Source organism: Thamnophis elegans, chromosome 1, assembly GCF_009769535.1.
Source record: "Thamnophis elegans isolate rThaEle1 chromosome 1, rThaEle1.pri, whole genome shotgun sequence".
In the NCBI taxonomy this organism is placed as follows: Eukaryota; Metazoa; Chordata; class Lepidosauria; order Squamata; family Colubridae; genus Thamnophis; species Thamnophis elegans.
This window is the reverse complement of record NC_045541.1, coordinates 78,911,000-78,925,789: the sequence shown is the minus strand read 5'-3', so window position 1 is coordinate 78,925,789 and position 14,790 is coordinate 78,911,000. Positions and strand designations below refer to the sequence as shown.

Genomic DNA, 14,790 nt, shown 5'->3' with positions numbered 1-14,790 from the left:
GACATCTTCAGAAATTTAACTTGGACATGCCAATAATAGCTCATGAGTACCTCATTGTATTTCAGAACTATTTATTAGCATGCCCAAGCTTAATCTCTGATGATGAGGTCAAGTCTTGGATACTTGCTTTTATTGCATATGCAAAAGTTTCTCCTATAAAGAAAGAAAATCATCTAGTACAGAATCTAGGAATCTAGTCATAGTTGTAGATTAGTCCTATATATAAAGCCTACTTCTCTTTCTCTAACTTTTGCCACTTATTTCATAGCTTTTGATTTTGAGAGCACCCACCATGTTATGTAGATAATGGTCTTTTTTGGGCTCAGAGTCTATTTTAAGGCTCTCTTTATAGATGGCCCAATGCAAATGTTCATTTTTAGTTGAATTGCGATCTGTTGAGGAAATCTTTTTAATGCTCCAAAATCAAATTAAAAAGACAGGGCAATGATTATCTGCACTACATTGATGACTGTGACTTCCAGCAAATTAGTACAAAGAGCAGTTTCCATACTGCTATTTGAATCCAAGCACTTATATTCAGTACCTCTATTTTAGTGGAAATTAAAAGACAAGTAATGCAGAAGCTTCAAGTAAAGATGATCAATCTAGCATATGTCATTCATCTATTGCATGCAACCTGTTGTGATAATGAAAGCAACTAAAAGATAGGCAATTATATGCAGTGTCTAAGAATCTGCTTTTTTTTTCTGTGTCAGCTGTGCAATTGAGGAATAAAGAGTTCTTTAAGTTACTATTCTATTTAAGAATGAGACCTGATCCAAATTGTTATTTATAAACATCTCCTCAAAGTGAAGATCTGGGAAGAGTTTAATTTCACACAGTTTTCTTTCATATTCCCACACATGAACAGATTCTATGAATTAAACAACTTTTTGCAAATAATGTTCTTGATTAAATATATTTTAGTACCTTGGCATTTTTCAATGTATACTCACCACATTAGCAGAATGTCAATAAAAAAACATTGCAAATCTACCCTGGCCTAATTTCACAGAAGAGGAAGAAATGATAGCAACAAAACTTTATTGGATTAAAAATGGCTTTGCATAGAGTAAGAAAGTTATTCTAGAGATACAGAATTAAAATGAATGAATTTTAATTAAATATAATTTAATTTTAAACATGGGGGAGGACTTGTAAAAGTCTTCTGGGGCTCTGATTGTTGGGTTCCAGCTTCACTTCCTGAAGATGTTTTATTAGCAAGCTAGGTAACATCATATGATGAAGTTACCTAGATTGGTAAGAAATGTCTGCAGGAAGAGAAGTAACTTTATAAAACATCAAGAACACCAGAATTCAATCTAGAGCTACAGCTATTTTCTGCTATGGTATTTTGATTATGAAGTGAATTCTCCATTTGAGGTCAGTAATGCTAGCATGGAAGCAAGGCCTCAGAAGCATTTGAAAAGACGCATCTTCTGATAAAAAAGACTTACTGTAGAAAAGCCAATAAAAAATTTAAAAAAGCAAATCAAGCCTTTATGAAAGAATTTGAAGCAAAAGCAGCAAATCCTACATACAATGAAATCAATTTTCTGTTTCTCCCCACATGATGCAATTGGCTTGAAGCTACTTTCTTCTAAGTGGGAATTACTATTTCCTTTGTTTCTTGTTTGAGGAATAACATGGTCTTGGGTTCTAACCTTGCAAGATGCCTCCTACATTACAACCTTTTCTTTTTCTAGTCCCTTAATAAGATTGGAAGAAATAGGAAAGCCCCACCAATGACATATTTGAAAGACTAACAGTCTGTATTCCCAAGGGTCCTGGCTATCTTTTGGGGATGCTAAATTTGTTCCAAGGTCCAAGTCCTTAATATTGATGTCTAACTGGCAAAATAGATGTTTCAACATTCTCTCTGTTAGACAATGCTGCAATATAAGGATTCTAGATGTTCACTCGGGTGTATGCAGGAGCTAAATATTGTCATTATACTCTTCCATAACCTAGGAATTGAGTTTTTGCAACTGAGTTTTTCAAGGCAGCACCCTCAAACTACAAAGATGCAGGGTATGAATCAATTCTACTCCACACTGATAATTTTATGAGGTATTTCTGGCTCCTAGAATTTAAACTAGGATTATATACACATTCCAAGTCTTGTTTCCATGTCCATAAGAAGTAAAAACTTGTATTCTTTTAAAAATCTGATTTAAACAACCTAAAATGAAAACACATTTATCTGAAGGTGCTGAAATTCTGAGTCAGCATTAACATTTATGTTACTGCAGAACATTGGCATTAAATTATATGTATGTGTATATAAATAATACATACATACATACATACATACATACATACATACATACGAGTTTGTGTCCTTCTAGAAGTTCTGATGTACAATTTCCATCTTCCCTGATCATTGGAGACCTTGAGAGTTATAATCCAAAATAACTGCAAGGACCCCATTTCAGAAGGCTTGTTGAGTTACTGGATGGCTTTGAAAGCAAAAAGCATGAGATAGTAATGACTTGTTTCCTTACTGTCAACCGTTTCGAGGCATCCACTTCAATCATCCCTCGTAAGAGATTCTGACAATCTGGGGGGATGAAATGTGGCATATGGAACACGCCACGTTTCACTTTCTCCAACAGCTGCCTCAAGTTATCATCATCGAATGGCAGAGCACCCTGGAGCAACGTGAGAAAAGAAGGGAAATAATATGGCTGAGCAAAATCAATTACAGAATGAAGAAAGTAGAAGCAGAATGGCGGGAGACTGTCTCACAAGCCAAGATTGGAATAGGGAACAATTTGACACTGAGAAACAACATAGCAGAATGGTTTTCATGCAAATTATCCATTGTAGCTATAGTCCCAATACCTTGATTCTCCTAGGCAAATTTTTTTAGCAATGGATATTTATTGTAGCAAGTTATTGTGCAACTTTACATTAAACAAAGGAGGAAAGCTACTCTGATTATAGAGCAAATGATATGGACAAAGAAATTTTAAAAATGGTTTACATTCCAAAGACTGCCTATAAGTCATGAAGGATAGGGATATCCACGGTTGATAATTAGAGATCTCTGAAGTTTCATAGAAGTAAAAATATTGATTTGAGTGGATGCAACTGAAAATGAATGCAAGTTATGCATGAGTAAAATGAAGGAATTCATAAAATGAATAGATTCCAGACATTAGCTAAAGAAATAAAAATAAGACAGTTCACATTACCTTTTTTGCTATATCAGTTTAAATATTGTTTATTGATGTTCTATTACTTCCAGTTGGGAGTGTGGGAATCAATGAGACACACTCATATGGTTTGAATGGTAAATCATGAGACTTGGATCATAGGCTCTTAAGTCAGAGTTAGGCAAACACATCCTAGTACCACAATATATGCATGCTTCTTACATGGCAAAAAGTTCATATGTAAGTGGTTGCAAAACTTTCTATGGGTTTAGGAAAAAAATACAGGAGAATTTGACTGGAACATTGCCCTATTAATTCATTATGCATGACCATAATATCCAATTAAAATTAAAATTAAAAACAAAAGCCACTGATTAGAATATGAATTTCCTCAGAAATCTATTTTAATATCAAACATGATGCCTAATCAATTTTTATTTCTATGTTAATATTCTGGGAGGAAAAACAAAACAATTCAGTGGTAAAATTATAATTCCTTGGGTTAGATTATGAGTGCTTGCATTTTTTAATATTTATTTGTTCTTGCTTTTGGAGAATTGTTAACAGGTCTTATTTCATTGATTTCTCTCATTGAAATTATATGATAGCTAGAAAATTTGAGTTTTGTTGTCCTATTTGTTGCTTCAAAATCTAATTCAAAACTCTGTATTGATATATTGTACAAAAAAGGACTAGGGCAAGAGTGAGAGCCATCTCTGCATCTGTGGCTTGCAAGATAGACAGGCAGAATTTTATTAAAGTTTAACCAACCATCTCCTTAGTGCTTTTCAACTTTACTACCAAAAGCTTCTTTAAAAAAAAATGTTTCCGAGCTTAGGTCACTGATAGCTAAATTGAATTACAGGCCCAAAGCCAAACCCTTTTCCTGTAATGAGGTAACCAATTTTTCTCTCAGTGCTGCGTATGATCTCAAAATATTGAGTAGTGATAATAAAGATTGCACTTGTGATCCCTTATTAGAATCTCTGATTGACACTGCTTACAAAGAAAACTAGTTAAAAGGCTTATTTAAATGATTGCCAAATGATGAATAAATCAAAAGTTTCAGAGAATTGGAAGAGTTAAAACTACCCTTATTATCGGTTAATTCAAACACAGCTTCATTAAAACACTTGATTCAGTTCGGCTCTCAATCTGGCATGGAGACCCAGAAGCAAGGTGTGTCTCATTTGGATGATTTGAGTAAGATAAAATTGGGTACTGTATATTAATTTGCAACCTTAACTTCTTTATCTAAGTCAATAGAAGATTTTACAGCTGGGTTGGGGGTTAGAGGAGTGCACATTTATTGATGCTATTCCTCTATCAAAACGTGTGCCAGCTCTATGAGGCTGAAGTGGTATTCTACCAGTTTGGACTGGTTCGCACAAACCGGTAGCAGAAATCGTGGATGGGCCTGCCCACCCACCCTGGCTCTATTTCGTCCTATTTAGGGACATTTTTGAGCAAAGCATATGCGCAGACAGCCAGATGCATGCGTGGACTGGGAGCGTGCGAGCAAAGCGCACATACACACACTCACACACACACACACACACACACACACACACACACTGGTAGGGAAGGTAAGTGAAAGCCACCCCTGCTATGAGGTAAATCCAGATCAGGAAACTAGTTCTACAGGAAAACTAGAACTATACGTTATTGAGACAAGCTGCAATAACCAAATCTTGAAAGTCTGATTATGCTTTTCCCCTGCACCTTCTTATATCCCAGTGAATAATGGAGAGGCCGGCCTGAGTCTTTTCGAGTACTATTCCCTGCTGCCTACATTACTCATCCAGATTCTGAATATTCATTCCTGGATCTCTACAATGAGGCAGAGAGAGATTTCACCCTTCCCATTTGCAACTGAACAGTACACCTGAAGTGACTTCAAAAGCCTCACAACCTTGTGTGCTTACTGATCATGTTTTGTGGCCTAGTCTCAAAGAGAACCTGCCAACATGAGAGTCCTCTGGCCAAGCTACAACTGATGCAATGGATTATTATTCTGTGACAGCCTATCTCACTGGAGAAACATAAGGCCTTCTGAAACAATTCACATTTCATCAGTTTACTGAAAACTTTCAAGAAAGAGGTGCTCTCTGGAGGGTCTCTGTCAGGCAGTTATTCTAAAATACCAGCAACCACCACAAAAAAGCAGTAGTTTTTAACTTCAGTGCCCTGAGCCTCTCAGAATATGTATGATTGCAAAGAATTTCTCACTAGCTATTCTGGATTGGGCTGATACTGGCTGGAATGTCTCTTCGTAATTCTACCATCAGGCAGAAGACATCAAAGCATAGCCAGCCGAACAAATAGGTTTAAAAATAGTTTCTATCCTTGGGCTATCAGACTCTTAAACACAATCACAATCACTCCACACACACCTGGAAACATATGACTAGTTTTTCTTTTTCTTTCTTTTTCTCCCCCCCCCCCAATTACTTGCATAGGGATTCTTTATACTATTTATGTTGTTTGTATTTATTGTCCTGGGTTGCACCAGTGAGGCTAAAACCAATTTTGTTGTATACATGAGGTACAATGACAATAAAGGCTGTATAGTATAAATGGAATGGATGGTCCAGGTGCCAAGGTGTAAAGGACTTTATAGGTGAAAGCAACACCTTCAAATCTACCCAGAACATAATCAGTAGCCAGTGTAGCACTTACAAAATTGGCATTGCATTCTCCCAGTGATGAGAGCCAGAATGCACATGAGCTCTTCTGTTCTAGATCAGTTGTTGTTTCTGAATAGCCTTTTAAATGCGGCTTCATGTGAAGCATATTGCAGTACTTAAGCCAGGTAGTAATGAGAAATGAGGTACTGTAGCCAGGTCCTCTTACCGAGGTAGAGCCACTATTGGTTAAGCAGCTGCAATTAGACACAGGTCTCTGTGACTACGGTTCCTACCTACTGAGCATGAGTCCAGAAGGACCCCTAAATCATGAACCTGCTCCTTCGCAGGTATTGCTGGCTGTCAAGAAGCAACCCTGGCAGTAACAGAGAGACCAGATGGAGCAACACCTATGGGGGTTAATTTCAGTCTCTCTCTCTCTCTCATCCAAACTCTTGATAACTTCCAGGCACTGGGAAATAACAACAACAGCCTCTCCCATACAGCCCAAGTTAGTAATGTATCATTGATGATACTGTACCTCACACTGATGATCCCCCTCAGTGGTTTCTTATACCTGATAAATAGGAGAGAATGAGAAGTGACTCCTTTGGCACTCCCTATACCAGGGGTCATTAAGTTAATTTGATTTCCTGATAACAGATGGAAGCTGCTCACCATGGTTGATAGTATCAAAAGATCTCTATTGCACCTCATGAACAAAGCACCATGTTTTGATGTGAGCCAAAGAAATTTGCATCTTCTTTTTAATTGTTCAAATCTCATTGGATTATTGCCTTGATGACATCACAAACTGTTCTTTCCATCCCAGTGTGTCCTTCTACAGTACTAAGCTTATTGCAGAATTCAACAATGACTACGTGGTTAGAAATTATATGGCCTAAAAAGAAATGTTAGATGCAAACTTAGGCTGGTGGGTCCCAGTTCTGGCATCCTTGTACATGCATTAGAATGGCCCTAATGTAAAAATGGGCTGTGGTGGCTCAGTGGCTAAGACACTGAGCTTGTCGATCAGAAGGTCAGCAGTTTAGCGGTTTGAATCCCTAGTGCCGCGTAATGGAGTGAGCTCCCATTACTTGTCCCACCTTCTGCCAACCTAGCAGTTTGAAAGCACGTAAAAATGAAAGTAGAAAAATAGGGACCACTTTGGTGGAAGGTAATAGCACTTTGGCATTGAGTCATGCTGGCCACATGACCATGAGAAGTCTTTGGACAGTGCTGGCTCTTTGGCTTAGAAATGGAGATGAGCACTGCCCCTAGAACCGGAAACGACTAGCACGCATGTGTGGGGAAACCTTTACCTTTAATGTAGAAAAAGTTTAAAAATGTAAAAAGGGGGAAAGAAAATAGGAAAGGCTTAGTTAACGTTTTCCCCATTGGCTTGTTGAATGCTATAAGCCAACCGTGCACTTGGTACTTTTCTTCAAAAAGTCACAGATTAGATGGTACAAAACAACTCCCTACTGAAGAAAGAAGTCAGTTTCAAGGAAGGCCAGTCAGCAGTACCTTATCCTTCACCATCAAATAGAAAAATGTATCAGCCATCTCTGAAGGATTCTCTACATTGCTTTTTAAAAATTTATAAATACCACAGTCTTTGATCCGATCCCTAGAGCCAGAGTCGAGGGAGAAGAACTGAATCTTCTATTGATGGATACCTTTTGCTGCTGATCATAACAAAATACAAACCCAATGGGATGCCCGCTTGCTACAGTGTTCCACTTTCATCCATAATCCACATCCACACAAAAGTGAAGCAAGGTTGCTTTTGGCATCACTTTCACTTTCTGTTCTTATTCAATTTACTTTACAAAAGATTGTCCTTTGATATTCAGAATGGGACAGGTATCCTCCTCTCCTAATACTAGCAGAGATTAACTGGAATCTCCTGCTCTTCGTCCTTTATTGTAGCTAGGAAAAAGCTACTTTTTTTTACTACCTGCAGTTTTTAGAAGTGGTTTGCCATTGCCTGCTTCCTTAGTCTGAGAGAAAATAATTGACCCAAGATCACCCAGCTAGCTTTGTTTCTTCTAGACTAGAATTCATGGTCTCTGCTTTCTAGACTGGTGCCTTAACCATTACATCAAACTAGATATAGTGCTCAACTATTACAGAACTAATCACCTTTTCTAAAAGGCCTGTTATTCACTGCCATTCTTGGAAATTTAATGGCTTTAGCACTGATCAAAACAAACTTTTTAAATATTTGGGCATATCTTTCCAACTTCAGCATCCTGGAATCAAAAGCAAAGGAAGGTCACCATTAGGGCTCATAAATGCAATTTGCCTTTCATTGATTGTAATGGCAATAACCACATTCCAGCCACAATAAAAAATAATTGAGAGCCAATGACATTAGCCACCTGCTACACAGGGTACATATTTATTGTCATAACTTAACAGTCCATAGAAGTAGCTCAACCTAATTTTTTGAGAACTTGATGCAAGTATTCCAGTGCATATCAAAAACCCTGCTGGGACTACAATCTGGTCTTATTTCTGTAAAGATTGAAATGAAGCTTTGCCATTTCAAATATTGAATTAAATTATTTTGTTTTGTTTTGGCTGTACTTTGGCTTTTCTGATGGTTTTTCATGGTAGAAGGCATCATTATCATCATCACATATTTAAAATATTATATGGTATCACTCCATCATCTGATTTCATTTGCCTATGAGAGACTATTGTCGTCTGAGTTGAAACCAACAGTGTTCTTGATACACATATCAGTCACAAGTTAAGCAAAACTGTTTCTATATGGAGTAGACTTCTTTGCGAGACTTTCCTCCCTTGCCACGTATTTAACCAACATTCATAGTCCAATCCACAGGAGAGGTTTCACTTTTGTCTGTCAATGTTTTTCCATCTTTACTGTTAGAAAGGAGATTAAGTAACATCCCTGTTCCTGAACACTGATATATGTATGTATGTGTATGCGCGCACACACACACACACACACATCCAGTGACGTGCGGTGAGGTTTATGCCTGGTGAGGCTCAGCTGGGCATCCTTTTGCGAAGCCTCGGCAGTGGGGGGGGGATTTGCGGCCTCGGCAGTGGGGGGGGGATTTGCATCGTGGGAGCCGCCAAGCGCCCGGGTCTGCAGCAAAGGCGCTTGGTGGCTCCCGCGATGCAAAGTGCCCCGCCGCCCACCCGCTGACCCGGCCTGCGGCCGCTGCTTCTCCAAGCTCAGCCGCTTGAAGTCTCGGATTGCCTCTGGGGAAAAGCTGAGTGAGAAGCGGAGCGAAGCTTCTCCGTGGCCTCCCGGTGCTGCACAGAACTGGCTCTTGTAAGGAAACCCTGGCTCTTGTAAGGAAACCCCCGGCTAAGCGTTTTGTGGCTGGCTGAAATGCGCGGACATTTCCAGCCACCCACAGGGGGACTAGGAGGGAAGGAGTCGCTCCTTGGGAGTCTATCTAGCCAGCAGCCCCAGGAGACACCCCCCACCCCCCAGAGAAGAATTGGGGCCACCAAAGCTCCCACACCCACCCACCATTGGGATGCAAGAGACAGCAAGGCTTGCAGCGAAGGGAATCTGGACCCTGGGAAGGTTGGGGAGGGGTGAAGAGCGAGCCTCCTCCTTCTCCCCCACTCCTCTCTCCTCTGAAGCGCGCCCTCCGAAATAACCCGCCCAACGTAAGCGTGCTCAAGAAGACATGATTGGCTGCTTCCAGATCAGGAGGCGGGAGAATTAGTGCCTCTTTTCCATCTGAACTTCTTTGCCTTTTAACTCTTTCTTAACTTTTAGAAGGCGAAAAATTCCTTATGGAAAAGAGGCCCCGAGTTCTCTCACCTCCTGCTTTGGTTAACACTAAGCAGACACCAAGCCACTGTGACCTGGAATCTGGTAGCAACTATCTTGGCTTTAATTATTTAAAAAAAATATTTAAATTTCTTTTCTTTTCCTGAGGAGAGTGGTGAGGCTCCGCCTCCCTTGCCTCTAGTGACTGCACGTCCCTGCACGTCCCTGCACACATCCTATTTCCCTGGTTTAGCTGATAAAGGAGGAGAGCCTGTGGCTTAGTGGCTAATACAACTGTTTAATATGTAGTACAGCCCAGGTTGAATTCCCAGTAAGGGTATGGCTAGCTGATGAGAGCTAAATAGCTTGAAATAGATCTATACTAGTCTCCCTTTACTTATTTATCAGCACAAATGTAACACACACACACACACACACACACACACACACACACACACACACTGTATATATAACTATCTGTCATGCACTTCTGAAATGTCCTTTCTTATAGTATGGCAAGTGAACCTAATCATGCCTTTCTTAATTCCATTCTTGTACTAGTTCAGACGATGAGATTAGTATTTTGCTGTTAGCTGGCAATTCACCAAATATCTCCATAAGCGTGGCTCAGGGCTGTCTTAATGCATGGGCCTGATGAGACTGGGCCATGGGCCCCATGTGCATAGGGGTCCCATACTAATCTGTGTATGTTAACCCTTCAATGTACCTTGTGTCATATAAATACAGCAACTGTATGGCTTACTGAGTATTATTGTGTTTTTCAACACCGATTTTGTTGGAAGTGCTAATAAAATAAATATATGCTTAATTTTATCGACCATTTTCATTTTTATTCCTATGAGTAGTTGTTGCAGGAGCCCCAGTACACTACTTTCCCTGGGGACGATAATGATGTTAAGATGGCCCTGGCGTGGCTAGAGTCATTTATTGCAGCTGGCATTGCTATCAGATATTCATTTTTTATCAATATTGGTAACTTCAATATTCTTCTGTATAAGCATTTGTCTATATTTTTGGGTTGTCTAAAAAGGTTTTTCCCCCTTCAATATGTCTGTTTTGGTTTTTGACATATAAATCAATTAACATTTTATTTACTTGTTATTTACTTTAGATGCATGGAAATAATGGTTACTTTAAATCAGATCTATCTCACTGATACTTATTGATGCACAACTTAAAGAAGAAAATGAAACCATAGGATATAAATATTAATCATTGAATTATATTAATAAATGGTGTATGAGTTACAGAATTAATATCTATTGATCGTCTTTTAATCATAATCTCTTTGGTATCCTCCCTATTTTAGCACCATAAAAAAAGTCTGAATTCTAATAAAAACTCCTCTGCTAATTATAGGAGTATCAGCAATTTAGGGAAACAGGAGAATAATTTGTCATGCATTTCGATAATGGGAATCTTATAGGTAAAATTTATTCGTGAGTAAACAGGAAATAACATGACAGTAACATAAGTAAAGCCAAAGTTGAAATGTGAAAATAGAAAGAAAAAAAAGGCAAAGATAACCATAACTCACCACTAACAATGCAAACAAAATGACTCCACAGCTCCAAACATCTGCTTTTCTCCCATCATATTTTTCTCCCTGTGCAATATGGTAATCAAAGAATATTAGAAAAATATTATAATCAGATTAACCTACATTGTATGAAAATTTATTTTCTCCCCAAAGTATGAGTCTTATACTTTACAGTTTTCAAATGCAAAATATTTATCTCTACATAAAACAATTACAGGGTATATTACACCGAAATATAACACTAGCCAAATTAATTCTACCAACAATGCTTACCCACCAAACCTTTCTAACCCTCTCCTTTAATGTACAAGCATACATAGCCCAGGTGAAAATGGACTGCTTACCTGTATTGGTGGTTCTTCAAACTCTTTTTTGTACATTCACACATTTGGGTGATATGCCTACATAGAGTGGAGGACTTGTCAGCAGGAAGATCATTCTCTAGTATGTGTACTCTTGGGTAAAATTCCTACCTGTTCCCTCACTTTCCCTAGAGGAGATACAGCAGTCCAGGGGACATTCAGGCTACCTAAAACTGAGGCACCTGTAGTGGAGAAGGTGGGATTGTAGCATGAATGCACAGATGACAATTAAAAGAACTACAATTCGAAGCATGCAGCTTAATCTTCTTTTTGTTGTCTCTGTGCATCCTCTAAGTGAATGGCTGGTTATTTCCTCAGTGGTTAAGGGCAGGAACCCAGTCCCTGCAGAATGGTAGACTCCTCTGATTTGTCCAAGAAGACTTCTGCTCTTTTTGGATATCTAAGCTATAGCATTTTTATACTATGTGATAGCCCTGTAAAGATCAAGCAAAAGGATGTTCACTAGGAAGGCTGTAAATGAAGTTATGGGTTTGATCAAATTGGCACATATCTTTTGAAAAGCATTATTTTGGCTAGTTGGTAATACTGTGACGAGGTTGCTGATAGCCAGTGAACATCTGAAGTGATATTGGCTGGTTCTTTTTGATATATTTGATACCAGATTGTTTTTTAAAAAAAACCAAAGAATGAAGAAAGAAAGAATCCCAGATTTGCTGGAAGATACAAAATGGTTTCTCTCTACAAAAGGGTGACATTGCTTATGCTTATTGACGCTAAGAGATGAATTGAATGGAATCCTACGATTGCTGTTGCCATTCAAATTGGACAGCCCATTCAGACAATGTGACTATTGGTGAACTATTATTATTTCTCTTTGCTATATGGAGTGCCCTTATTATCATACACCCACATGTTTTTCATTCCCAAGATAAAAGGTAGACAGCTTTTAAAAAGAGAGTTTTAATTGGGTGAGCTTTAAAAGACTACCAAAGAACATATCTACCTGTATCTGTTATTTACTAGCCTAAAGCATAATATTAGCTTTGATTTAGGGACAGTGCTCCTTTGTATTCCAATTGTAGGAGAACAATCTCCACCTTCTGCTTATGAGCATCTGACTATGGGTGGGAAATTGACCTTGAACTTAATAAGGCTATTCTTAAATTCTGTAGCAAACTCTTATCCTGGCTCCACACTGTTTGAGGATATGCTCCGGTGTATTGTCTGCATAATCTGGATGGCCTGGTTCTGAAGCAGATTCGAATTCTGGTAGCACCATGGATTCTAGATAACTGATGTGGTACTTCATATAAAAGATCTTTGAATCACCCCCCCCCCTCATTCTATTAGTGGTAACTGATATCATAAATAGTTGGGCTGCAGAGCTGGAAGCCTTTAGTCAGGTCTGGGAAGCTCACCAACAAAAAAAAATAACCATGAGATACTCTTTAAATTGAGAGGTGCATTCATGGATGAAGATTCTTGAATGAAGGCTTATTTGAGGGGGAAAAACCCCAGTTTTGATAGATTCACATATGAAGCGAAACAAATGCTTTCATTCTTAGTGTTCAATACAAAGAGAGGTTCTGCAAGTGAAGAGCTGTAGGATTTCTTTCTACTTTGATTGATAAATCAATAAAAATACTTAGAAGAAACATCCTTCAATTTTTGTGCCAATAGCTCTGAAGTAAAGAGAAGGGAATTCAAGTTGCAAGCTGTTTGGGTGGAAGGCAATCAAAGATGACATGTAAGTTGTGGAATGTGACCTCAAAGTTATTGTCCTAGAACCCAGAACGATATTCGTCAATGCCAGCACAGTTATGATAAATATCTTCTTTCATAAGACTTTCATAATTAGTCTTTCATAGGAATAATTTCTTCTGCCTTGCTTGGAAAGTATCTGGGATTAACCATAATCTTCATCAATGTCTCCCACTCTTAAAACAAAAAGAATAATGGAAGCCCTGTTCATCTTTGGCAATTTGCGGCCATAATAAGTATGCATCCCGAAGGGGACATTCTTTGCCATGTGCCCTACAGCAGAGCTGTCACACGTGTGGGCCACAGGCTGGATGTGTCACCTGCTAACCACGCCCACCCTCCTTTTAGTAAAGGGGGAAAAAGTCACGATAAGTCATGTGATGACAATGTGACACCGCGGGTTTGACACCCCTGCCCTACAGTATAATCAAATGGGAAAGGAACAGGGATGTCTCACACCCAATAAAATCTCCTTCTGAGAAAGCTCTGTGCAGTAGATTAAATCTTATACAGATGAAACAAACAAGCAAGAAGTGTTTTTCACTAAAGCATTCAATGAAGAGAAGAACCCAGGCCCTGCTGCAGCAGTCAAGAAAAAAATGGAAGAAACAGGTGAGAACACACCCAAGTGCATGCATGCTGGAGAGTGAGTTTCCTGCAAAACAAAAAACAAAAAAACCACACACACACGCACTCAGGGCAGGCGCATCCCTCATATGTGTGATACACATAAATCATAAAGAAGAATGTAAATCTAAGTGAGAAGAGAAGTATGGCATATATCTCCCATATGAAAGAATGAACTGGGCATTGTAGCATGCAGCCGGGGGATGAGGAAAGGAGAGGAGGACTAGAAGGGTTTTGATAGAGTGTCTTTCTTCAATCTGTTGGAAGCGAAATGTAACTGGTATGGCAAGCATCAAGAGAATGTGTTTAAAATGGAAATGGAAAGTGGCCGGTGGATAGAATACCTATCAAGCAGACAGGACCCCATATAAATCCTTCAAGAATGGAGTGAGCAAGACTCATATAGCAATCTTCTTGTAGCTCTAAATCACAACTCTGATGCATCAAGTTAAGATTTAGCCTTGTGAAATCTCGAGGATAGCGAGCACTGTGCGGGAAATCAACCTTGAAGCAAATCATTCTCAGTTATAAGTTTCTAGATTGAGTGGAATTTATCTAAAATGGTTAAAAACACCAGAGATCCTTAGGAAAAGATTAACCTGAGTCCACAATTGATTTCATAACCCCACACTTACTTACCCGGATTACTTCTGGGCAGGCATAATGCGGCGATCTGAAAAATAAAACATGATCCAGTAAATTATTATTTTTTTTTTAAATCCTATTTTTGTTTGTACTGGTATGTGGTTTATCTGCAAAAACCACATCCGATAAAATTTCAGAGATGGCATCAGTCATTAAACTCCTGGTTCAGGCCCCTATTTTTGGTTCGGATATCCTGATGTTTTCTAATGGCAGCAAAGCAGTGGTGTGATTCAGCCAGTTCGCACCACTTCGGGAGAATCGGTTGCTAACTTTCTGAGCAGTTTGGTGAACTGGTTGTTGGAAGAAATCATTAGGGCAGAGAACCGGT

The 14,790-nt window shown here is 38.9% G+C and overlaps 1 protein-coding gene across 1 annotated transcript in view; it reads right to left on the bottom strand.

Moving 5' to 3' along the window:
* BRSK2 (BR serine/threonine kinase 2) overlaps positions 1-14,790 on the bottom strand; it is a 458,442-nt gene that overhangs the window by 84,746 nt on the left and 358,906 nt on the right. Inside the window, exons 6-8 of the mRNA XM_032222893.1 lie at positions 14,457-14,490; positions 11,104-11,172; positions 2,505-2,651 (exon numbers count right to left, since the gene is read on the bottom strand). Of these exons, the coding sequence (XP_032078784.1) occupies positions 2,505-2,651; positions 11,104-11,172; positions 14,457-14,490 (250 nt within the window). The remainder of the gene's footprint in view (positions 1-2,504; positions 2,652-11,103; positions 11,173-14,456; positions 14,491-14,790) is intronic.